Source organism: Canis lupus, chromosome 19 (genome assembly GCF_048164855.1).
Source record: "Canis lupus baileyi chromosome 19, mCanLup2.hap1, whole genome shotgun sequence".
Lineage (NCBI taxonomy): Eukaryota > Metazoa > Chordata > Mammalia > Carnivora > Canidae > Canis > Canis lupus.
In genome coordinates this window covers 35,022,404-35,048,538 of record NC_132856.1, presented here as the reverse complement: position 1 = coordinate 35,048,538, position 26,135 = coordinate 35,022,404, and the positions used below count along the sequence as shown (strand labels likewise).

Below are 26,135 nucleotides of genomic sequence, written 5' to 3'. Positions count from 1 at the left end.
ATGTTCTATTTCTCTGGGAGAACAATGCTCCAGAGGGCACAGTGCTCTGTTGAGACTTGGATTTTAGCATTTTTTTCTTTGTATTAAATGTAGTCATTATTGCTATAAAGAAAAACAGATTCATCAGACTCTTCTTCCTCCTCACCCTTCCCCACCCCATGCAGACAGGGTGGGCAACAAAGAAAGAAAGGGTACGATGGTCCCGATGACGAATGATCAGCCCTAAAACAAACCAGTGCACTTCCCACCTGGGCGGCCACAGGCAGGAACCAGTGGCATCGCTGACCCCGAGCAGGGACTGATTTCCTGGTGGATGTTAAAACAATACAACAGAGAACAAAGTGCCTTCAAACCTAAGAATAGAAGAATGGCTCCAAATAAGATTTCCAGGACTCCATAGGAACACATTCCTCCCCTGTACCGACCCTAATCCACCTTCCACCCTTGATTTGGCCTGGCCCCTTGGCTTGACAAATGTCTCTGTCTTAGACTCAACCTTCTTGCATTCTCAGCAGTCTGTACACATAGTTCTGGGTGATGACTGAGTGATGGAGTGGGATGGGTAAACCAGAGAAAGAGATGACAAGGAGTCTGCCCTAAAGGGCTCATACCACAGTGACTCTACAGTGGAGACAATGGTATATATGTTTCTGTCATCCTTGTCTTTGACTTTGGATATGAAAGTCAAGAACACTCAAGTTTTGCAACATGATATATAGATCTGATAGATCAGAATGACACTGTTTTCTAATCAGGCACTGAGAGAAGGAGACCTCATTGTATTTGAGCATAAGTTATTTGCTTGGAGGAAAACATTAATTCATTATTATTACTACTACTATTATTAACTGTGTGCCTTTGGGCAAGTGAACTAACCTCTCTGGGTCTCAGTTTTATCATCTATAAAATAAAGGGATTGCCAAAGAAAAGGAAAACACTAATTCAAAAAGAGATATGCACGCCCATATTTATAGTAGCATTATTTACAATAGCTAAGCTATGGGAGCAGCTCAAGTATCCAGGAATAGATGAATGAATAAAGAAAGATGTGGTGTACACACACACACACACACACACTCTGGAATATTACTCAGCCAAAAAAAAAAAAGAATGAAATCTTGCTAGTTGCAACAACCTGGATGGAGCTAGAGAGTATTATGCTAAGTGAAATAAACCAGACAGAGAAAAACAAATACCATATGACTTCACTTATATGCAGGATCTGAAAAACAAAATAAAACAAACAGCCTCTTAAATACAGAGAACAAACTGATGGTTGCCAGAGGTGGGGTGGTGGCGATAAGCAAAATAGGTGAAGGGGATTAAGAAGTACAAACTTCCAGCTCTACATTAAGATGAAAAGTACAGCCTAGGGAATATCAATAATAGTCAATAATCTTGTAACATGTTTGTATGTTGACAGATGGTGACTACGATTATCATGATGAGCACTGAGTAATGAATAGAATTGTCATATCAGTATGTTGTACACCTGAAACTAATATAATTGTAGGTCAACTATATTTCAGTAATAGATTTTTTTATTTTTAAAGATTTTATTTATTTATTCATGAGAGACAGAGAGGGGGGGGGGGCAGAGACACAGATAGAGGGAGAAGCAGGCTCTATGCAGGGAACCTGACCTGGGACTTGATCCTGGGACTCCAGGATCACACCCTGGGCCGAAGGCGGTGCTAAACCGCTGAGCCACCCGGGCTGCCCTCAGTAATAGATATTTAAATAAAATAAAGGGGTTGGATAATATAAGCTTTCCTATCTCATCCATTCCAAAAGTTTTATGATCCCATCCATATGCAAACAAGATATTACTAACCCTTTCATCTTCATTCTCTCACACACTTAAAAAAAAAAACACTCATTAGGCTGGCCATTGATAGGAGCCAGACCCTGAGCCTGACACTGGCATACAAATACAGAAAAATGTCTTTTCCCATGGATGACATTCTTAAGAGAGAGAAGGAAAGAGAGGGGGAAAGGGGCAGGAATGAATATCTGTGGCACAGTTCTTCACCTGGGGCCATGGGCCTGCACAGAAATTTTCACATCTCTGTGTGGTTTTCTGAAGAGAATATTAAAAAATGTATGGGACCTCTAAAAAGCAGAGGGCTAGGGACTTAGAGAAACTATGATAGGCCAGGTATCATGCTAAATTCCTAGTATGTGATGGGTGCTTAAAGAGTTAGCACCCAAGGGATGCCTGGGTGGCTCAGCGATTGAGCGCCTGATCCCAGAATCCAAAATCGAGTCCCACATCCGGCTCCTTGTGAGAAGCCTGCTCCTCCCTCCCTCTCTCTCTCTCTCTCTCTCTCTCTCTCTCCCTCATGAATAAATAAATCTTAAAAAGCGTTAGCACCCAAGGCAGTGTACAAAGTGTAATGGAATAAGTGTATGAGGGATCTGAGGCAGAGCCTTTTTGGTGCAAAGGTTGCCTCTTTCCCCATATCAGGGAGGATCTCTTTGCGTATAGCTTCTCCCTGCTACTGCATCTTCACATCCCTCACATCAGAAGACTGTAAGCATTTAACAGGCCAAAATGGCATCTACTTGTTTGACCTGGGATGATTGCACCTGCCCAACCAGGGATTGGAGAATAAAAGGCGATAACCTACATGAAACACTCTTTGCTAGCCAGCACTCCAGGTACTACAGATACTCATTCATTAGGTATTTGTTTAGGACCTACACCATGCCAGACCTTGGGCTAGACGTCCTCATTATCTTCGTCATTTATTATGACTCTATTTATCTTCCCCCAACATGGCAGCATGCTCCACATAACTGTGGGCTGAATGAGTAAATAGTGAGGATCTCTGTAGTGGATTAAGTTTGCTGGATCCTTCAGCAAACTTTTATGCTCTCTCCTGACATCCATGGTTTTGTACTGTCACTTGCTCTGGCTGATGATACGGGCGGAAAAGTCAGTGTATCAATTCTGAGCCTAGGCCTTAAGGGACATCCTATGTCTCTGCTTGCTCCTCTGGGACCTTCTGACCTCCACCAGGGAAGAACAAACATGCGTAGCTAATGAACCCAAATGGGACAGATCGCCCCCATCAGCCTGCACAGCTCTGAACATAAGAACACGTGCCTGTTGTTGTTTGCCACTGAGCTGAGGTGGTTGCTAGTCAGCAAAAGCTGAGATCTTGACCCACATCCAGAGATTTCAGGCAGAGATTTCTTGGCTTCTCTTACTTCTCATTAAGGAGAGATTGCAGCAGCTAGATTATTTCATGTCTCTCTCTACTCCATTTTCTCAGGGCTGGTAATGTCCCATTCAAAGAAGATAGAAAAGGCTACAGAGAGCCATCATTAGGGTATCTTGGCACCTGGCACAGAGACAGACACAAAGCTGGTTCTCAGGCACAGCCTGGTGAGTGAAAGGATGGGCTGACTGTTCATTTTGGTGGGATTAGCATTGTGAACACCAGTAGCAGGCAACTAGCTGGGTCTCAGATGCTCAGAGCCACTGGTGCTGTGGTTCCCCAAAGTGCAGGAATTGGCCTGGGGAGATACAATATCATTTCAGACCACATGCAGTAGACCTGGATGTATTTATTACAATGTATTTTGGGAAACATATTATAACATTTAATGACTGCAAAGGTATTCCCACTTAGCATGAGCCTGAATAAAAAATAATAAATAACTAGACAACTAAAAAATAACCAGTAAGTGAAAAATAACAATACAAATGGGATGTGGAAATGAGAAATATAACTGAAGTTTAGGAAACACGGGCCCAGCTCAAGTCTCATTTTTCTACAATCACAACCGTAATCATAGCTAGCATTTTTTTTTATTTTAGAGGGAGTGGTGCAGAAGAAGAGAGGGCCATAAGTAGACATTGTGCTGAGTGCAGAGCCAGACATGGAGCTCAATCTCATGACCCTGAGACCACGACCTGAGCCAAACCAAGAGTCAGATGCTTAGCCATCCAGGCCCAATCATAATTAGCATTTTTGAGCGCTGAAACAAGATGCACTGTTTTAAGGGTTTCACGGTATTATTTTATAAACTCCTAGTGGTAACTGAGGCAGATATTACTACGATCTCCATTTTGCAGGTGAGGTTAATGAGGCCCAGGGAGGTAAAGAATCTGCCCAAGGTCAAGTCACAATGAGGATTTAGACCCAGATAGTCAACCTCCAGGATCCAGGTTCTTAAGAGTGATATTTCCATTGGAGAATCTGGTACCCAGTGAGGTTCAGCATTGCCCACAGTTGACTGCAAAACCAAGACCTGAACCCAAACTCCTGACTCCCAGTCACCAACTATCCTATCTTATGGCAAGAGCACCTGGAGTTTCTGGCAAGGCCTGGGCGTGGTCTGCAAGAAACAAGGAAGAGAGGTGGTAAACGCTGTAAGTAAAACTTGGGAAGGAACAGATGGGGACATAAACAAGGCTGCCAATCAGAGGCAAATGCTCAACAGATGTGGAGAAGCTAGAATATGGACAAAATTATCCAGAAAAAGAGGGCTGACAGAGCAAGGATTGGCACACAGGGGTTGCTTCCTGAGCTCTTCCCAAGAGACTCGCCCACCCTGGTCAGCATCGGGAACTGGTTTCCCTAAGTGACATCCACATGGTCTATATTTAGGTCCTACAGTCACCCATTGTTTCTGTCTCGGTGGACACTGGGGGTCACCACCCTGACCTCGCCCTCTCCGAGTCATACCTCTGAGTGTTCTATCAAGAAAGGCCTTTATAGAATCTGGTTTGAATCAACTTCCCTTTTCGTGGCTACTACTTGGCATCCTGGCCAAGCTGTAAAAACATGGCTGGAATTGGGGCTTTAAAATAAAGTATTGACCTTCCGTGGAATATGCTTCCTTCCCTCAACAAAATCGAACCCTGGTCATCTCTGTATATAAATATGCACTCAGGATTCATGTCTCTGGTGCCCACCAACATTCTACAGTCAATAAGACCTAGGACATGGATCACATTTGCTGAGTTCTGGCTCTGTGTGAGGCACTACTGTGGGTCATTTCATTTATTCCTTATGACAGTCCTATATAGTAGATGTTCTTTATTATCACCATTTTGCAGAGCAAAAGACAGACTAAGAGATATTTGGTAATATGCCTAGGATCACATGGCTAATAAGAGGCAAAGTTGGAACCTACATCTGAGTAGTCCTAAAACCCATGCCCTTAATCATTACACTCTACCATTTCTCCACTGATACAGAACTACCTTGGCCAAATCTCAGAAGATGGATTTATGAGATCTTTAAAGAGTTTGTATCCTCCTTTTCTCTACCATTTACCAATTGACCTCCCACACCCAGTCCCCATTCCTCCAGATCCTTTCCCTGAAAACTCTCAAACCGAGAAATAAATATTTAGTCAGTAATATTTTCAAGAGCAAAATAAAGGTCAACAGCCACCCAGCCAATTACATTGTGAGTTCCAGTTCCTTGGGAAATGTATGTTTAAGTGCACTCATTTAGCTTTGAAATAGGAAATATGTGAGACCTATTTTTGACTTTTTGTACAAGATATTTGCACACCTTAGATTTGTATCAGAACTAAAATGAGTTTAGAGAAACTTCCATTTGACAGGTAGGGAAGCTAAGTCCAGAGAAGGTAGTAATTTGTCTAGATGCCCCTTTGGTAGCTGCTAATTGGACCACAGCAAACATCCACCAAAACAGGCTGACTTGCCAAAGGATAGGAAAGCAAAGTGTTATTGAAGATGCTGCAGATGATGTAGAAAGGGTCCCATCATTGAAATCCTCATGCAGCACCTAATAGCTAAGAATGTCATTTCTGGATCCATTCTGCCTGAGTTTGAAGCCTGATCCACTGCTCCCCAGCTAGGTGACCTTGGGCAAATTATTTATCTTCTCAAAATCGGAGTTTTACCATCTAAAATTAGAGATACTAATAATAGTCAATTCTATAGTGTTGTAGGAATTTCATGAGCTAATGGGAGTAAAGTGCTTACTAATGTGAAAAGTACCTAACAGGGGGATCCCTGGGTGGCTCAGCGGTTTGGCGCCTGCCTTTGGCCCGGGGCGCAATCCTGGAGTACTGGGATCGAGTCCTGCGTCGGGCTCCTGGCATGGAGCCTGTTTCTCCCTCTGCCTGTGTCTCTGCCTCTCTCTCTCTCTGTGTCTATCATGAATAAATAAATAAATAAATCTTAAAAAAGGTATCTAACAAATGTTGGCTAGTATTATATTATTTTTTATTTATGTTGCATTAACTATCACTAAATTGTAGTAAGTCATTTTAAATGTCAATTTCTGTATCTCAAAGGCTCAAAAATGATTCTTTATCAGGTGAGCAAACAGATGGATGAGTCAGATGGGAAAGGAGAAAGACCGTAAAACCACCCAAATCACACAAAAAGATTTAAAATGTATGTCTAGAATGGTCATGTATGAGAGTTGGAGTTAGCATTACAAAAACCAGCCTCAGAATTCCAGTGAGAGGAGTAGAAAAAGCAGTGGACACTTTCTTTGGAAAATAGTGGTGGTTTATCCAAAGCTTTAATACCCACCCACAAACAAAAAGGACAGAGGGAGTCACCTTCAGGCCTCCTAATCATTCTTCAGCCCATAGAAATGTAACATTTCCAGCCATTCTTTCAGACATAACCAAACTAAGCACCAACACTCTTAATGAAAACACCAGTGAGTCTGGATGTCCCCTAATATCTGACTTCATCTTCTCAATGATGAACACATTCACAAGATTCACGATGAGGAAACCTACAAAAAAGTTGTTCCAAGCAGAATGAATTTCCAGAATTGATTTCAGCCATCTTTCAACTCAAAGGAGAAGAAAAGATCTTGGAAATCTACTTTGTGACTTTGTAAACGCCCCCCGCCCCAAACAAAGAAACGCCAGACGGCAGATGCATCCTTTTTTCCCCTCTTTTTTTCCCCATTTAATTGAAAACAGATCTCTTATGAAAATTAAAACAGTAGCATCGTGGAACAAAGAGTGAAAGACACCCCCCTCACACACGCACACACACTCTCTCCTCCAATCACAGATGCTAAAGGAAGCACTGACAGCTAGACGCTCGCTTAACTCACCATCTCCAACCAAGCAACCATTGTGGTCTTAAACACAACCACACAGCTTTTTTTCTGATTCACGTGAAGCAGACAGAAGTCCTCCTCCATCATTCCAGGTGTTTGTAAAGCCCCTCCCTGCCCATTTGTCTTGGGAGGTGAAAGACAGCTTCGCCCTCCTGCACCCCAGCTCCTGGCACCGCCCAGCCAGGCATGGGTGGAAGCTGGGAGCCCATTCATCCCTGGCTCTGCCACAGGGAGCTTACCTGAGCCCTGACAAAGAAGCAGCACCAAACCATGGGGCGCTCTGGCCTCATCCACGCAGAGTCCCCCGCCCCTAATTGCGACGGAGCCCTGCAGACGGGATTCTCTGAGCTGAGCAGAGCATGGTTTCCCTGAAGGAACTCCTCCCCGCCACTTGGGCTGCATGACAGGAAGTGACAGGGGGCCATCAGTTATAAGTGTCAGAAGCTGAGACCACACCAGCCAAGAGCTCCCCACCTCCAGCGGTTTCCTCGCCGGCTGCTGCTTTTTCAGAGCACTGTGTCTTTGAGCATTTAAAAGCACACCAGAAATTCAGTGTCTGGCTGGCAATCCCCAGCTGGTAAGAAACAAACAATGCTCACTGGGTCCCCACCTAAAGCCATGCCCAGCACTCCAGCAGCTCTAAAGAGTTCTCTGCTAGGACATCAGGCCTGGCGTCTGGAGCTTTGTAGACCTAAACCCAAACATCAGCAGGAGACAGAGAGAGAAGGGACACTGGGAGAACTTTGTGTGTTCAGAGCAGAATCAATAGTCCACTTGAACTTAACCCAAGAGCCAGCTGCCCTGCCCGGGACACAGAGCTGTCACTGAATCCCAAATTCAACTCAATAAATGAGAGTGGTGGTAAACACCACACCCATCCGTTTCTTTTTTTCTTAGGCAAATCTTCTCTTCAGAGCCCCCTTCAAAATAGCTGCTTCTGGAAACCTCCCTCTCTGCTTTTTTTTTTTTTTTTTTTTTTTTTTAAATCTATCTATTCATGAGAGGGACAGAAAAAAAGGCAGAAACACAGCAGATGGAGAAGCAGACTCCCTGTAGGGAGCCTGATGCGGCATTCGATCCCAAGACCCCAGGATCATGACCTGAGCCAAAGTCAGATGTTCAACCACTGAGCCACCCAGGTGCCCTCCCTTTCAGCCTTTGACATGGATCACGGAAGGCCTTAAAGCTCTTCTCAGAGTGATTATGGAAATAACTCAGGGCTGGCATTTCTCATTTCACAAAATGGGATCTCACCAGAATGAACACCTTGCCCGGGTTGCCTGCCTTTTACAAAACCCAGATCCCTTGGGTGACACAGATTGTCTCACAGACACCTACCAGGTTTCAGGGAAAAGAACAAAACAAAACAAAACAAACAAACAAAAACATGCCCTGTTCAAACCCCTCCACAAATAATTCAACCCCCTCACCCTCCTTGCATGGTAACAGTGGATCTCAAATCCACGGAGACATAATTCCAGTGCAGCTTTCAATTATTATTATTATTATTATTTTAGTTTTCTAATGGAGTAGTATTTGATTTGCAACTTCTAGCTGCCAAGATTGAGGCAAAAGTCTCCCAAGGTTGTCTTAAAAATGCAGATTTTTAAGAACCTCTACTTGTCTGAGCCCTGAGTAAAGTGGGGGACCCAGCAAAGAAAGAACAAGCTTCCAGCTAAGACTGGGCTCTAGGGCATACAAGAAAGCAGGCTCTCCCCATTCTCTCCAGGCAGTGACCTGGCCTCTAACATATGGCCTCTGAAGAGCGCCCTGTACTCCACAGACATTACAGAAGGAGGCACCAGGCTCTGGGAGTACAAAGGTGAACCACTGGTGACCTGAGAACAAATTAAGTGCTGCCAGGATCTACAACAAAGTACTGAGGGGGCAAGAAATAACTGAGCCTGGCAAATGCATTATTTTTTATGGGAACAGAGTCTGGGAAGGCTTCTTAGAGCAAGAGACACATGGGTAGAACTCTGGGGGGTTTTCTAGGCAGGAGAATTGGCAAGGGCAGTAGCAAGGGAGTACAGGCCAACAGGACACTCTGGAAGAAAAGCAAATGCTTTGAAAGCACTGCTCCGACAGACAGACACGGGTCTTGCTTCAAAGAGCTTAAAGGGTCCTATCTGGAGAAAGAAGGAAGTGAAATCACCATGAAAAGGCTAAGCACTTTCAAGCAACCATCTGGGTCACCTCAAAGCCCACATGTGGTACCTACCAGGTCTGGTACTCAGGAAACACGCAGTGATGTTTGTCAAAAAACAGAGCTTACTAAAGGTGGGTTTCAGCTCATCTTTAGGATCCTCTATTTCCAAGAACCTGACTCCCCACAGAGCAAACCTGGGGTAGGTGGCAGCTGGTTGGGGAGAGATGGAAGGCATTCCTTAAAAAATGCCTCTCCCCCAGCCTCCTGCACAGAAAGGGGTCTGAATTCATAGAGGCCTATCAATAAACTGAGATTAGCCAGCCCTGGAGACTTTTCAGCTAGTGAAGAATGTCAATCTCCTGAGGACCAATGGAAGTTCCCATAAGCCCAGCCACTCGTCTCCTGGAGGGTTTTCAAACAAGCCACTGAATGGGCCCCAAGAGCCAAGGCTGGGATCACCCCCAAGGAGGGTCCAAAGGAAAATGTAAAATGATCAGGGCACTCTAGACTTTCTTTCTTTTCTGGGGGAGGGAGGGCATAGTCACATCAACTAATCCAAGAATGATTAAGCCTGACTTCTGGTTGCTGACACTGAACGAGAAAGAAGAACCGAAACCCGTGGGCTGCAGCACTTCGTGGAAGAGGTGAAACTTGACTGGGTCCCAGGGCAGGTAGCAGTGAAGGAGGGAGGTTGGGCAGGAGAACCAGCAGGTGGCCTGGCTGGAGAAAAGGAAGGGAAGAGCAGGGCATGGCCATCTCCGGCTATCCCTGCTTTGACCAGAAGCAAGAACTCCAGTAATGAAATTGGCCCACGCAGAGGACATCTTGAAGGAACATTTCAATAATAAGAGGCTCCTGCCATGCAGAGTTCAAGTTTATTTTTAGCTTCATAATGGAACTTTATAAAGGAACTAGAATGTGGGTTTTCTCTACATAGCACCTAGGATACTACCAAGTATTCAAATATGGTTTTCTACTGATTTTTAAACTTTTAAAAGTAACATGGTGTCACTATAATACATTCAAAACATACAGAAATATATAGTGTAAAAAGTGAGTCTTCCCAAAGGCCCTGCTTTTTTCTCCATCCCAGTCCCTTTTGCCAGAGGCACCCATGTCAAAGCCAGCTGTAGATAAAAGGGTTATAAACCCAAATGTTTTCAGGGCCAGGAGTCAGGTACCTGAAGGAAAAGCCTGGGTGGGCTCTCAGGGGGGCCCTCAGTCAGTTCCAACTAACAGAGGTCCCAAGGGACTACTGGCCCAGGGTCACCAGACATTCCAGTTTCTCAAGAGAAGCTGGAAATTCCAGGTTATATATAAAATCTCACAACGTTTAAATGCTGGCAATGAATCCATCAGTTTAAAAAGTGCTATACAGGCCACGCAAAACACAGTTGCTGACTGGATTTGATCCAAGGGCCACCAGTTTGGCAAATCATCTAGACATTTCCTTCTGTCTAAACACACACAAGTTGCTATGTACAACATTTTATATTTTACTTACATTTTTCAAAAATGGAAGAGTAACATTATTCTACCACTTGCTTTTTTCACTTAACATTCAGAGCATCTTTCCACATCATACCCATATTAGACCTGTACTGCAGAGCATCCCACGGTATGGAAGTACCTGAATTCATTGCCCCCTGGTCTGTCAACTTTCTGCAGACATGAGAGATGCACATGAGATGTCATCTCTTAGTTACGTATTCTTAACTCTGCCAACATTGAGAACATAATTTATGATGAAAGTGAACCTGTGTGCAGATAATAAAACATCCTAAAGCCATAATTACTAAAACCATAAATGGTGATGGCAGATTTTTGATGTTTCAATAGGAGAAGTTGCCATGCAGTTTTGCATTTGACCTTCCTAGGCATCCTGAGATAAGTCTCACTGTTATCTCTACTGCACAGATTTTTTAAAACTGAGACTCAAACAGGTGGCAGGAGCCTGCCCAAGAGGCCTAGAGGTGGCAGGGTTGGGAGTGGAGCCTGGGTGGGCTGATTTCCAAGCTCCTACTACATGCATACAGACCCTAGAACAGATAGCCAGAAACCTGTCCCTGGATATTCTGGAATTTGACATATGGCAAATGCTGGACTGCAAACCATGAGGAGAGAAGGATTGCTAACAAGTGGGATAATTCATTTCTTGGAAAGAAAAGCCTCCTTTTAAAGCCCTACTTCACACTGTCCAAAATAAATTCTACATAGATCAGAGTGAAATGCTCAAAAAAAAAAAAAAAAAGAAAAAGAAAAAAAAAAAACCAACTATGAAATTCTGGGGGCGTGGGTTCTCAGGGTATAATATTTTTCTCTAAGTGTGTAGAGCTGAATCATTATATATTTATAATGGGGAAATACCCCTAAGGCACCTATAATGCAAAAACTGGCCCCTGTTTTCCCACATCTGGTTAAATAACCATATTGCTGTCAAATTCTTATTATACACAAAAGAGACTAATATTAAAATGTAGACCTAGCTAAGTTACCACAACACGCTTCCTAATGACCCTAAAACTCAAAGGGATGTGTTTCCTTTGCTGTTATTGTATATATCTCATGGTATTTTATGTTGAGAAGTTTTAAATAGTTTTCTCACCAAAGTATCATAAGAAACATATTCATCAGGGTTGTGATAAGTTCATTTACATAAAACAAAATGGTGATATTTCAGTAGAATCACTTCATTAAAAGTTGGTGACTATCGGTGATTTTCTCCATTTGAATTTAATTCTGGTTCCGCATTCTCTTTCTGATTTGTACCTAAGAAGCCATAGATTTCACAAAAGCTCAACGTTGGCTGGGAATTTCAGGGTCTTTGACCATATTCCATTTGATGCCTGACTTTCTTTCTTTCTTTCTTTCTTTCTTTCTTTCTTTCTTTCTTTCTTTCTTTCTTTCAAGAGTGAGAGAAACAGCATACTGGGGGAGGGCAAAGGGAGAGGGAGAGAGAATCCTCAAGCAGACTCCCAGCTGAGCATGGAGACTGATGTGGGGTTCGATCCCACCACCCTAAGATCAAGACCTGAGCTGAAATCAAGAGTCACATGCTCAGCTGACTGAGCCACCCAGGTGACCACATGCATTTTAAAATTTTTTAAATTTTAAAATAATTCCACAAACTGAAGTGAAAACTAGATGGCGAAACAATCATGAAAACAGGAGGGCAGCAGGGACCAAATTAACATAGTATACTGCACATCGATTTAATCAAGGTTCCAATATCAGAAAATCGTTATTTCACAGATCTTACCATTTTGGGTGCTATTGCCAAATTCAAGTAAGACTAAGAAAAAACAAAAATTTATGTTGTGGCAGAGATGAGAGGTACAGTAACACTCGTTGGTGTTACTAGGTTGGCCGGAAGGCATAATGCATGGCAAGTCAGTGAGAAATAAAAAGAGCTTCTAAGGGATCCCTGGGTGGGGCAGCGGTTTAGCGCCTGCCTTTGGCCCGGGGCGCGATCCTGGAGACCCGGGATCGAATCCCACGTCAGGCTCCCGGTGCATGGAGCCTGCTTCTCCCTCTGCCTATGTCTCTGCCTCTCTCTCTCTCTCTCTGTGTGACTATCATAAATAAATAAAAAACAAAAAAACTTAAAAAAAAAAAAAAAAAAGAGCTTCTAAGTATTTCGAGCCTGGGAGTTACTTGTGGTCATCCACTCTTATCGAATGTCTTCATATCCACTCCTCAGTGCTGGAAGTGTGATTAATCCAAGCAAAACTTGAACAACTATGCTGCCCCCCTTCATTATGAATCACCAACAAATGGGGGAGGGGGCGCTCCAGACCTGTTCCAGGCCAGGGCTGCTTGGATGCGAGACGGTTTAACTCAAGAGACTTGGACCATTTGAAAATGTTGATTCTCTTCTGGAGCCCTGCTTAATATCCCAGCTCAACAAGATTACAAAATGATGAGAAGAATGTGGGAGCAAACCTGGCTGCCCAAGGTCAAGAATGAATAAATAGGAAAGTCTTCATCTATGGTTTCAACACAAGAACTAAAAATAAATGAGGCTTGAACATGGAAGTCTCAAAAGATTGCTAATCATGGCTAATCTCGAGTGCTTATCTTGCTGGTTTTGTTACGAGCAATAGCTTGAGCACTGTATTTTTTTTTCCTCTCTAAACAAATCTGAACTTTTATAATCAAATTCCTCACATTACTTTGGCAACCAACCCACAAACAGTTATTTTAAAAAGTGAATCAGAAATAAGGAAAGCTGCCTTCTGATGTGCGCTGTGAAGCAGCCAAGGGCCTGGTCCCTAGAGTTCCACCTCCTTTATGAACGCAAGCAAGGACAGCCTGAAGCATTTGCACAGGGAGCAGACTAGGGCGCTGGCAAATAAGCTCATTCGATCTATTACTCAGAAACAGGGACACCCTGAGTACAGCTCTTTCAAAGGACTGTCAAGACCTCTTTGTTACACTGTCAGTTAAAAGTGAAACTCTAGTGGGTTGCTGACCTCTGCCCAATTCTTAGGAAAAAGAAAGGTTTAAAAACTAATTAGCTGATATCTACCAGCGAAAGAGCTTCTTTACTTGGAAATGAGAATTACTATTTGGTGTTATATTGTCAAAACTGATTAAGCAGAAGAAAATCTGAATATGAAAGGGGGTGGTATTCCTAATACCTGAATACTTAGGAGGATTTTAAAAAGTAATTTGCTCAAGTATCTGAGTTAAAAATATATAACAAAAAGCAGAAATCATTTTTTAGAAAATAGTTTCTCGTCACTATTTTGAATCCAGATATCTCTTTAAGGATAATTTCTGGGAACAACTGGCTGGCTGGAATAAGGAACAGTAAATTGATATGGTAGCTCTGTGATCTCTGGCTCTGCATTTACTAGTTCAATGACCTGGTAACTCCCTCAACTTCCTTGACCCTTGGTTTCCTCATCTATAAAACAGGAATCATGATTCCATTATCCCTCACAGGGTTGTAGAGAGGTCTATAGAAATCTAACTGATACACGTGTTTAAAAGCAGAACAAAAATGATGGGGACATTGGGAGTCAGTATACTGTTCTTTCCATTTTTATATATGTTTAAAATTTTCCATAATAAAATATTTTTTAAAAGACCAAAAAATACAAACAAACCACAATAGAAATTTATTCTTTCTCAAGCAGAAAATTTTCTTCTTAACAAGTTGAAACGTTGGTACCAAATCTGAAATAGGGGGATTCCTGCATGGCTCAGCAGTTTAGCACCAGCCTCAGCCCAGGGTGTGGTCCTGGGGTCCTGGGATCGAGTCCCACATTGGGCTCCCTACATGGAGCCTGCTTCTCCCTCTGCCTGTATCGCTGCCTCTCTCTCTCTCATAAAAAAAATCTGAAATAATTTGATTTTTACCCTGATTTTAACAAGAGCTGTCAATTAGATATCTAATAAGAAAAAGACAATGGAAATTTGCAATTTCCTGTTTCTCTTCTTCCTTCCAATAGAGAAAACAAAATATGAAGGTGGTTAAAGCTTAAGTCCTATTTAGTTGTTGTTGTTGTTGTTGTTGTTGTTGCTGTTTTTAAAGAGAGGTAGGGGGAAGGGAAGAGGGAAAGGGAGAGAGAATCCTAAAAGGCTTTACCCAGCACGGAGCCCAACACAGGACTCGGTCTCAGAACTCTGAGATCATGACTTGAGCCAAAATCAAGAGTCAGACACTTAACTGACTGAGCCATCCAGGTGCACACCCCACCCCCCCATCATTTACTTTTTTGCTGTTATAATGCTGACTTCCTTAAAATCCCTATGCCTATCTAAAAAGTTCAAGAGTTCTATGAAAACACCCCTCAAACAAAATAAAAGAAATTGGAAAAGCGTGTGTGCGTGCACCTGTGACTCAGAGCATTTGTTCTGCCTACACCACAGTGAAAGTGGTTTTTTTTTGTTTTATTTTGATTGGTGTGTATCCATGTGTACTCAGAGTAAATACTGCCACTTTTTTCCCTTAAATCAGAATTAGAAAAGAATCACCCAAACACTGGAAACAAGCAAACCAAGTGGGGGGATACTCAGGCTTCCAGTTGCCACTCCAGGGAAGCGGGGTTTTGGTTGGAAGCTCAGGCCTTCTCCCAGTTAGTGCTCTGCCCTGGAAGCTGTCCCTTTAAGTCAGACTTCCTGGTAAGGCTCAGAGATTTCCGCATGCAGCTTCCTGGAGACGGGGTGTAAGATAAACAATAAACTCTGCAGCAAAATCTTGGACAATAAGCCCCACGTGGCAATAACAAGAAGCAATTATAAGCCCTGACAATGGCTAAGGCATTTCCAACAGGAATGCAAATCTGTGATAAACATGGGGGAAACATGCGACCCCACACACCTGCACGAACTAAACTAATTAAAAAAAATTGTTCCTAGTCTCGCAACAGACTGAGAAATAGTTGCTTCCAAATTTGGCACTATTTTTCTTAAATCATTGTCTAAGAGGAAGGCAGTGTAGTCTTTTTTAAAGTGCTACCACCTATTGGTCAAAACTGTTGAGGCCAAGGGGCTCCTTGAGTCACTTACTCCACGTGTGTCTGTGAGGGACATTTAGCCCTCTGAAGACTCTGCAGTTTAATTATCTTCCTAGGTTTGGGGAAGCCCCAACTCATGAACGCGAGCCCCACATTCTACCAAAAGAGATGAGGATGCCGCACACTTTCTTTCCCAGCCTCCCTTGCAGCCAGGGCATGAGAGCATGAGCTAGGCTCAGCCAATCAGATACACCCACCCCAGACTTGGCATCAAAAGCTGGAATGAAAACAGCAGGGACACTGCAGACTCAATTCTTGTGGGGGTGGCAGCAGCTCACAGAGGCAGCAGTGAGGGCAACTGAGCAGCCACATTAGTTGGCACAAACCATGCTATTGACACCTGCCCAGCAGTGGCAGCAATGATGTGCTTGTAGGAAATGTCTGGTGGTATAATTTGAGGTTGTTCCTGGTTCCCTAATCCTCCCGAAATTCTCTGAGCTTCCTATATCCTGTAATAAATTTATTTTCTGCTTAAATCAATCAGAACTGAGGTTTTGTTTTGTTTTTTAGATTTTATCTATTTATTCATGAGAGATACAGAGAGAGGGGCAGAGACATAGGCAGAGGGAGAAGCAGGCTCCCTGCAGGGAGTCCTATGTGGGACTCGATCCTGAGACCCCAGCATCACAATCTGAGCCAAAGGCAGATGCTCAATCACTGAGCCACCCAAGCATCCCAGAATTGGGTTTTATTGTGGGGGTTAGTTCATACACACAGAACATAGGATAGGCTAAAGCTGAAGTAGTCCAGACCCACAGAATGATTCTGAGCATAAGAATTGAATGGCTTCTTTCACATTTCAAATTCAACCCAAACAGTGTCCCTTGGCCCACAAGGCCCTGCATCAATTGGCCTCTGTCTCCCTCCTAAGCCCTTATTTCATTCTACTCTCCTTCCGCCTCCCAAGCTCTAGTCACAATTTCTATTCCTCATTAAGCTCTTTCCTGCTCCAGGGCCTGTACACCTGCTTTCCAGAAAACTCTTTCCTCCATATCTTCACAGTACAGCAGCATCCTTCTCATAGTTTGGTCCCAGTTTACAGGAATCCTTCCCTGACTGAGCTGCCTAAAGGATCACATCCCCTGCCCCACCATCTTATCCTCTATCATGATACCCTGTTGATTCTCTTTTCAGCATATATCCCATGATTAATTTATTTATTAATAGCTTTAGCAACCACCATTGATTGGAGGCTTGCTATGCATTAGACATTAAACATTCAATTCTTTGACCACTCTATGAGATAGGTACTTTTATTATCCTTAGTTTATAAATGAGGGCACAGGCTCAGAGAGGTTAAAGAAGTTATCCAAGCTTGTCAGTGATGGAATAGGGATTTGAATCTAGGTCTGCAACATGGGCTCATTACCACAGTGCTCATTCAGGCATTTGTCTGACAATTGTCTCCATGAATACTAACCACAGTGTAGACTGGAGCAACAGGACAGATCCTGCCCCCATGGAGCCGATAGCCTGGTGTTTCAGCTCTATCACCTGGTATTCTCTCTATTATCCACAGACCCTGCTTAGGGAAGAAATGTATCCGGGCATGTGTAAAAAGGGAGCACGCATCCTTCGTTCAACAGAAAAGTGCCCTGTTCTGTGTTCCATGTGTTAGGCATACAAAAATACCACATGAGAACTCATGGGCGAAAGGGAACACAGACCTATAAACAATGTCTACTGCCCATCCTGTCATGTTCCATGGCCTTGGAATACCAGGAACACTGAAGAAGCAGTCAAGGACAATTCTCAAGTCTCTTCAGGAAAAGAGCCATTCGAACAGCTCATTAGGGATGTGTAGGGTTGTCAGGCTGAAAGGACAGGAGCCACAGTAAAGGAGAGAGGTGAAAAGATGCTCAAAGGCCCATGGGAGGGATGGAATGGTTAGGCTAGGAAAAGAGAAGGTTGGAGCCAAGGTAGAAATTCCAACTCTGGGATCCCTGGGTGGCGCAGCGGTTTGGCGCCTGCCTTTGGCCCAGGGCGTGATCCTGGAGACCCGGGATCGAATCCCATGTCGGGCTCCAGGTGCATGGAGCCTGCTTCTCCCTCTGCCTGTGTCTGCCTCTCTCTCTCTCTCTGTGTGACTATCATAAATAAATAAAAAATAAAAAAAAAAGAAATTCCAACTCTTTCCTGTGGAAAATGGGGACCAAGAGCAAGATTTTCAGCAAGAACAGATACATAACCAAACATGAATTCTTTTTTGTCAAGAAGAGTGGCCATGACTATATAATACTGGTGCTATGTCTTAGTACCTTAGTTCCTATGTTAAAGTACACATACATAAATATATTAGCTAAAAGTCAGGAATTTAACAACAACAAAATTCCATTTCTATGCTTCCCAATTCCCTCTCCTTGCTGAATGAGAAGTGAGATAAATTTCCTCTCCCCAGAGGAGTTAAGCATAGCCATTCTCTCCCATAATGTGAAATTACACAGAGCTCTGGTGTCAGTAATTTATGGAGAAAAGAAGGAATTCCCCTGCTACTTGACTTTACAACTCCAATCACCTCTGCCCAAATTCCCCTGGTGTGATAACAGGAACCTCACCTCTGGGTTGTGTCATTATTAAGATGAAAGGCTGATTTTTATATATTTTTTAAGAATGTACAAGATTGAGGCACAAATGGCCTTCTGTGTTGAATGAGCACCTGGGGGGTATGAGAGGAGGCCCCAGAACCACTCTCTGAGGCCAAGTGAGGCCAAGCACACAGTGACAGGTCCTAGGAAATGATATGCCAAGTTTGCATCTAAGGAGGTCTGGGAACCCCAAGGCCAGCCCAGGTGGCAAGGGCATAGCATCTGGAAAGCAGTTTAGCTTGGGGTTAGGAATAGGAATCCTGAGCCAAACCACCTGAATTCAAATCCCAGCACTATGCTTACCATGTAACCTCTGGCAATCTACTTTCTCTGTACCTCCATTTTATCACCTGTTGAATGGGGACAGTAAGAGTAAGAGCCCACACAAGGCAATATTAATTTATATTTTAATATTATATAACATATTATACATAACATCATATAATAAAGTAATATAATAATATTACTATGATCTACTTAAACCCAATTTAAGAAATAATTTGCCAGGGTGCTGGGATAGCTCCATGAGTTAAGTATCTAACTCTTGGTTTCTACTCCGGTCATGATCTCAGGGTCGAGATAGTGAGTCCCACATAGGGACTCCATGCTCAGCAGGGAGTCTGCTCAAGGATTTTTCTCTCCCTCTTCCTCTGCCCCTCCCCCAACCACCACGCACGCGCTCTCTCTCAATCTCTAAAATAAATAAATAAATGTTTTTTAGAAAAAGAAAGAATCTGTCAACAAAAACAAGGGGTCTGAAAAAAAAAACGAGGGGTCTGAGAAGTGGAGCCCTGGAAGCAGACGCCTGGGCAGAACTCATGCAGTGATTTCTGAACACCTTGAGGCAGAATGACAGTGATGCTAATGTGGAATCACAGGCAATTTGCTGAGCCAGAGTCCAGGCTTTACCACATCTGGGCCACAGGCTTGGGAGAGTCACTTAGCCCTTAAAGCCTTCATTTCCTTATCTTTGCAAAGGGGAAAACAATAGTACCCCCTTCATACTTTGAACCAAGCACTGGTGCTCAACTTTATATGCATTCTTCATAGATAATCTCCCCAACAACACTGTGAATCACATACAATTATAATGTCCATTTAACAAACAACAAAACCCATGATGGCTCAGAGATGTCCATCAAATCACCAAAGGGCACACAGCTAGACTGATCTGCAGGAAGTTTGACCCGAGCCAGCGCTCTAAGCTACTGTCAATTTTGCAGACTTGGGAAGCATGAGAAGGATGCTATAGACCCTTTGCAGGAAGAGGGGGTAACCAACATGTGCATGAGAATTGCCCTTTAAGAAGGGTGTGTATTTTCCTGTCACAGATCCTTGCCCTTATGGTACCCGGTAAGCCATGAAACCCTCCCTTAGTCAGCACCTCTTATGTGCCAGGCACTGTGATGAGGGCCCATTACATCATCGCCATCTCATCACCAGGGCAACCTTCCGAGGCAAAGACTAGAAAGCACCGAAGCTCAAAGAGGTTGAGTTCCTGGCCCACAGGTCACAGAGTTTGTCAGTGGTGCACCCCAGCACACATCTGGGTCTGTCCCACACCCACTCAGACTAGGGGATGGGCCCTGAAAATACCCTTTAAATGCCCCTCAAGCGCCCCTCTCCCCCTCATTACCTCCCACTCTCAGAGCACAAAACTGCTTATTCTGTACCAGGATAATGACCACAGGGGCCGAGCAGGGCCATGGCACAAACTATAATTACTACAGACAACAATTTGCATTCCAAGTCTGAAATGTGCTCAGGGCCTGGCTTGAGCCCTGTAATCAGCTTAGCCTCTGCCCGAATCTCTTTCAATATGAAGACATAGTTAACACACTCAGCCACAGCGGGGTTTAGAAAATATGCCTCTGCCCTCAGCGAACTGCCACCTGAGGAAAAACCATGCCAAGAAATGGCCAGAATTGAGTGGGATTTAAACTCTGGAGGGGTCAAATTCCTCTGCTACAGAACACAGCAAACAGCAGCCAGGACAGTGGATGGGCAGGGCAAGACCAGTAAATAATTAAAGACGGGACATGCATTACATAGCACATGGGCCTCAGTAGCCAGAAGTGGAATGGACCCCTCTCCTCATTTATCACATATCATCGTCACACAGCAGGGTGTGGTGGCTCTGCTGCTGAGGACAACACAGGACACCTACTACCTTGGCAAAAGGCACATGATGAGAAAAAAAACATCGTCTGCATTAGAGAAAGAGTTCCAGGAATACCTTTCCATGGACAAAGAATGCTATGATTTGGGTATTCCCAGGCAGGGAGGGAGCAACTAGTGAGAGGAGTGGTGATACCAGAATCTTCAACCCTGCCTCTGGTGTCTTTTACTGTGTCTGAACCCCAGAAGGATTTGTACTAAGTGGCTAGAGCCCCAGGTTCTAGTTAACTGGAATCACCACGGCTCTACTTTCTTTTAGTAGAGAAAGAGGACAGACTGCATGTCAATTTCCATCAGCCTGAATCCTGAGCAGAGACTTTCACAAGAAACCTCCACCTGAGCTGATAGTATCTGCAAGCTGAATGGAGACTGCCCTAAGAACCAAAGTGTTACTCACACCTTCATGTGTCACACGTAAGCTGAGGATCTTGATAAAATGCAGATTCTGATTCAGGTCTGGGGTGGGGCCTGAGTCTGCATTTCAAATGAGCTCCCAGGTGCTATTGCTGCTAATACCCCAAGGACCACACTTCAAGGACTTTGCTAGGAGATGTGTGAGTAGCTGAAGTAGACTGAAAAAAATTTGTATTTCCTGTGTTTCTATAGTCACGGTACTGAGCGGTGACTTCATTCTAAAAGCAAATAAGTAAACTCAAGCACTAGATGTCTTTAAAGTTCTTGTTTTCCAAGTTATCTCATTGATGGTTAACAGGATGACTGTTCTTGAAGGAAAACTTTGTTTAGATACTATTACCTCAGGACAATCCAGCAGATCTTCCCTTGACTGAAGTTTCTGGAATAGCTGTGGATTCTCTGAGGTTTAAAAGACCTGAGGCATCAAAGGACAACATAACTGAACATTGTGCCTTTGCCATTCAGCAGCGTAGCCAGAGCTCTGCAGGTGCAATCATGATCTAGAAATTGAGCAACCTGCTAGCCCAGCCTATCACTTGTAGCTGGGGGCCTTTCAGGTACTTGAGCACTGTGTCATCATCAGTCACAGATTGCAGCTTCCCAACCAGACACTCATCTTAATAAAATCATTCAACTAATCTGATGCATTTAAAAAAAAAAAAAACTGACTGGAGCTGGCTGCCCTGTCCCGTTAGGCAAACAGTACACAATGAATTGCTGATAGCATCTCCTCATCATTGCCAACATAAACCCTGCCAGGCCAGCAGAAATAAGCCCAGTGACTGTAAGCAACAATAGTTGCATGAGTTTGTTTAAACAAACACAACTAACAACAGGTAAAATGCTTTTATCTCCTCCTGTTGCCAAGCCAGAGACTTTTCAGATTGAATTCTTGTAGAAATAAAACCAGTATCAAGGGTAAAAACAGAAGGCAGCTGAGAGGAGAATGCCAACTTCGTGTTTTTTCCAGAAACACACATGGAGGTATTAATTTTTGAAATAAGTAACTAAAATTCATAAAACCACATTAAATTGACTTACTTGCACTGTTTACTGCTGCACAATAGGGATTCTCTTTCCTGTTCTCATTTACTTGTCCACTTTTATGCACTTTTTGACATTGGCCCTTTGAGTTTGGTAGCAGAAAAATTTATTAATATATTAAGGAACTTTGATACCACTAAATAACATAAAATTACACATAAGAGATATAATAGGCAATATTAGACCAAAACCCTAAAATAGAAAAAAAAATGCAAGTGGACAAGGAAGGGAAATGAGCATTTATTAAAGCAGAGGGATGATGTTCAAGTAGGAGGCATGGTCAATGGAGAGAATTTGGTGAACCACGTCAGAATGACTCATGAAACAAGATGGAGAAGTCACTTCCTGAGCAACGGGTATCAGGACAAAAGGAAGAGCGAATTGAGGACGAGTATTTTAGTGGCACATATGCAGGGCCTCTTAGTCACTCTGGATAATGAGATGAGCACATTTTAAAAAGAAGGGAAAAAAGACATGATATCAAGACCGTAAGAATAGGCAGCAGGTTTTATTATGTTTCAGGAACAGCAAATCCTGGTCATTTGTACCAATAATGCAGACTTGAAAGGACTATTCCAGTCTAAATCTCAAGCTTTTTCCTTCCTTGAGAAGTTTTAGAATTTGGCGATAAAGATATTAATGCCCAGCAAAGGTTTGACCCAGGAAAAACATGTTTGATTTTAGTTACAGGAGTTGTAAAACAGGAAACATACCTTGAGGGTAAAGGGTATTTTTAAAAATCCAGTATCCTTTTGACCCCAAAAATTACTAAGGCAACTTCGCAATCTGCAGTCCTTTGAGCCTCAATCATAAATGAAACCAAAAGAAGGAATACGCAGGCTGCCATATTAAGCATTTTCCTCTAATTTTCCAAAAGTGACGTTTTAAAGTATTCTCCCAAGGTGTCATCCAGAACCCATCAAAATAAGGTATCTCAACTTAATAAGATGCAATTGAGTTACCTATTAATTCTTTGGAATATTAACTCTTTGGGAAATGATTTCTTTCTTGGCTGAGTACACAGCATTCACTCTTATTAAGGTGCTTTCCTCCTCTCTCAAATATCCAAGTAAGATTTATGGATTTGTTGTTGATGTTAGAAAAGGAAGACAAAATTCCTCCAAGTTCACCTTCATCCAATTCTCACATTTGAAACTCCTCCATAAACAGATGCCTTATTTTAAAATTCCATCTTAAGTAACCATGGGATTTAGGCCAATTCATTGAATTTCTGACTTAGATTTATTCCTGTTGCCTGTTGGGATGATTTTTATTCTTAAACATAAAAACTCAAAGTTCCACTTCAAAATTACAATTCAAATATCTGTCTTCTCACCTCAAATTTTCTTCTCAATTATGAAAATTATATATGCACACACCCTGTAGAAACTTGGAAAAGCCAAAACAAAACAAAGAAAAAATGTCACTTGACACTCATTTAGTCTGAGGAACTCATTATTAATATTTTGGCATGTTTAATTTTTTTTCCAGCAGGATCATTACTGTATATACAATTTTATTTCCTGCTTTTAAGAACACATACACATTTTCACTGAATAACACTCTTCCACAATATCCCCTTATGGTTGCATAACACATGCTCATATGGATACAACACAATTCACACCAACTGTCCCACATTATTGGACATTTAGACTTTTTCCACTTTTTTTCTACCATTATAATGAGTGCTGCACCAAACACTTTTGTGCATAAATCTTAACCCACACATCGGGTGACTTCTATAGGATGGATCCCTAGAAATGCAATTATTGGGCCAATGGCCTATATATGTTTATGGTTCTTGACACAAACAGCTTTCCAGAAAGATAATTAAGTAACAATGCCACTGAACACCTGTGATAGCATCCGTCCTACCGCATCCTCACTGGCATTCCAAATAATCACTTTTTAAAAAGGCTGATTAAATCTGTAGGTGAAAAGCCACACTTTGAAAAAATTTCGATCCTTAGACTGACCTCAGTCAATGATTTCAAATGTTCCCTTAATATCAAAATAATCTTCTCTTATCCTTCAAAAGAAGATGCTAATTTTTCCCATATATAAAAATGCAATTGAAACCACAAACATGAGAAAAATGTAGACATTTGTTGGATATTTTCATTGGGCAACTAAGGTGCTGTGGTTAAGAAGCCAAGAATAGCCAGTTCGATGTACCAGTCTGTGATAGTACAGAGAGACAGCTCATGCAGAGAGATGCTAGCAAAATAAATTCATAACTAACTCCAGGGTGCCTGGGTGGCTCAGTTAGTTAAGTGTCTCCCCTGGCCCAGATCATGATCCCAGAGTCCTGGGATCAAGCCCTGCGTTGGGCTCCCTGCTCAGGGGGGAACCTCTCCCTCTCTTCCCCATTCATGCATCATTCACTGTCTCTGTCTCTCTCAAATAAATAAATTAATTAAATCTTAAAAAAATTCAGAACTAAATCCACTGCCAAATGTCACAAGATATATAAGATTTGAATTACTATAAGTCAATCCCTATCAGAACAAATACATTAGAATGTTCCAGAATATATGCAGACTGCATTTGAAATTCATTCAATAGCTTTTTATGTTAGAAATTTTCTTTCCTCCCTCTAAATTGGTGCATATCCCCATATGCATAAAGTATGGCTTTTTTTTTGTTCAATGGCACATGCAAAGAACAAATGGTCCACTCAGTCTCCCAGAACACAGGACCTAAAATGATCACTATATATCATGGAAAAATAGTAAATAAATGGAAAGTTTTTCGACCATCCTAGAAATGTTTTGGGGTATCTTCCCCACATTTTCTTTCTGGGGAATTGGCCCCATTTTCCCCACAGTTCCTGCTGAGTGAACATAAGATTAAAAAAAGTTGTAGTAGCAGAGGGGTGAAGTATTTATTGAGCACTTTCTGTGTCATAGACCCAGTGCTAAATATTTGATATGAATTACTTCATTTACTCCTTATCAGAACCCTATGAGCTAGATACATTTTCAAGTGAGAACTCTTGAATCTCAGGGAAGTTAGTCGCTTGCCTAAACTGGTAAACAGCAGATCCATTTGACCCTATCTTTCTAACTGCACGTGACTGGACCAAGGAAGAGGAAAGCCCTTCTAAGAACTGGCCAGCAGCCTGCCCACCTCTTGAGAGGCCCAGCCCAAGAAAGATAAGCTGATGTGATCAGAGTTTTCCTAGGGATTTGGAGATGGGTCACCTGAAGACTACCCAGTGAGCTTTAGGAGAGCGAGCTGTTGAAAGATCACATCAAGTTGAGTCAGACCAGCCCATAGTGCCACATGCACGGAGAAGACGTTTGGAGCAGGACCTATGCATCAAAAGGAGAAGGTAGAGAAAGGAAGAATGAAACTGACCAGAGAGAAAAAGCCTGGGTTCTTACAACTGTATATTCTCTCATTAAATAGCCCTTTTCTTGAGATAGTAGAACAAGTGCCTGTTTGGTTTTTTTGTTGTTTTGGTTTTGGGTTTTTGTTTTTTGGATTTTTTTGCTTTGCAAAGAGCTCTAAAATATCCACCAAGGATAAACTAATGGTCTACCAAAGAGGAGGTGGTAGAGGGGAATGAGTGGGTGAAACAGGTGAAGGGGATTAAGAGCACACTTATTGTGATGAGCCACTGAGTGATGTATAGAAGTGTTGAATCACTATATTACATACCTGAAACTAAATATAACACTGTATGTTAGCTATGCTGAAATTAAATTTTTTTAAAAATTAAGGAAAGGCGGACTGACAATAATTAATTATTAATTAATTAATTAATTAAAAATATCCATCAAGGAATCTACAGCAGAGTTGCTCCTCACTCAGAGACTGGACTACCATCAGCATCTACCCTGTCTAGCAAGTCAGCATAACAAACAACCTACTGCTGTGTGCCTCTTAACATGCCCCTGAATGCCACGTAGATGGCATCCCTTAGGATGTTTTCCTGCCCAAAAGAGTTTAACATGAAAGAAACCAAGTCTTTCAACTTATCACTTTATAAAAATGAAGGACAGAGGAATACATGAAATGATAGCATAAGGAAACAATCAGATAAATTCAAATGTGAAACACGTTCCATAAGCAACTGGGCTGGTCTTTTCAAAAAGTTAATGTCATTTTAAGCAGGAAGGATTGTGATGAGGGGAGTATTTGAGAATAAAAAAGACTT

The 26,135-nt window shown here is 42.5% G+C and overlaps 1 protein-coding gene across 4 annotated transcripts in view; it reads right to left on the bottom strand.

Annotated features, from left to right (window-relative positions):
* The window catches only part of ARHGEF3 (Rho guanine nucleotide exchange factor 3), a 303,880-nt gene that overhangs the window by 169,280 nt on the left and 108,465 nt on the right, over nt 1–26,135 (bottom strand). Inside the window, exon 1 of one of the 4 annotated variants that reach the window (XM_072785776.1) lies at nt 7,316–7,466. The exons of the other annotated variants lie outside the window; for them this stretch is intronic. Coding sequence (XP_072641877.1) covers nt 7,316–7,366 — 51 coding nt within the window. The 5' untranslated portion in view covers nt 7,367–7,466. Of the gene's footprint in view, nt 1–7,315; nt 7,467–26,135 lie in introns of those variants that run through there. 4 annotated transcript variants of the gene reach the window in all.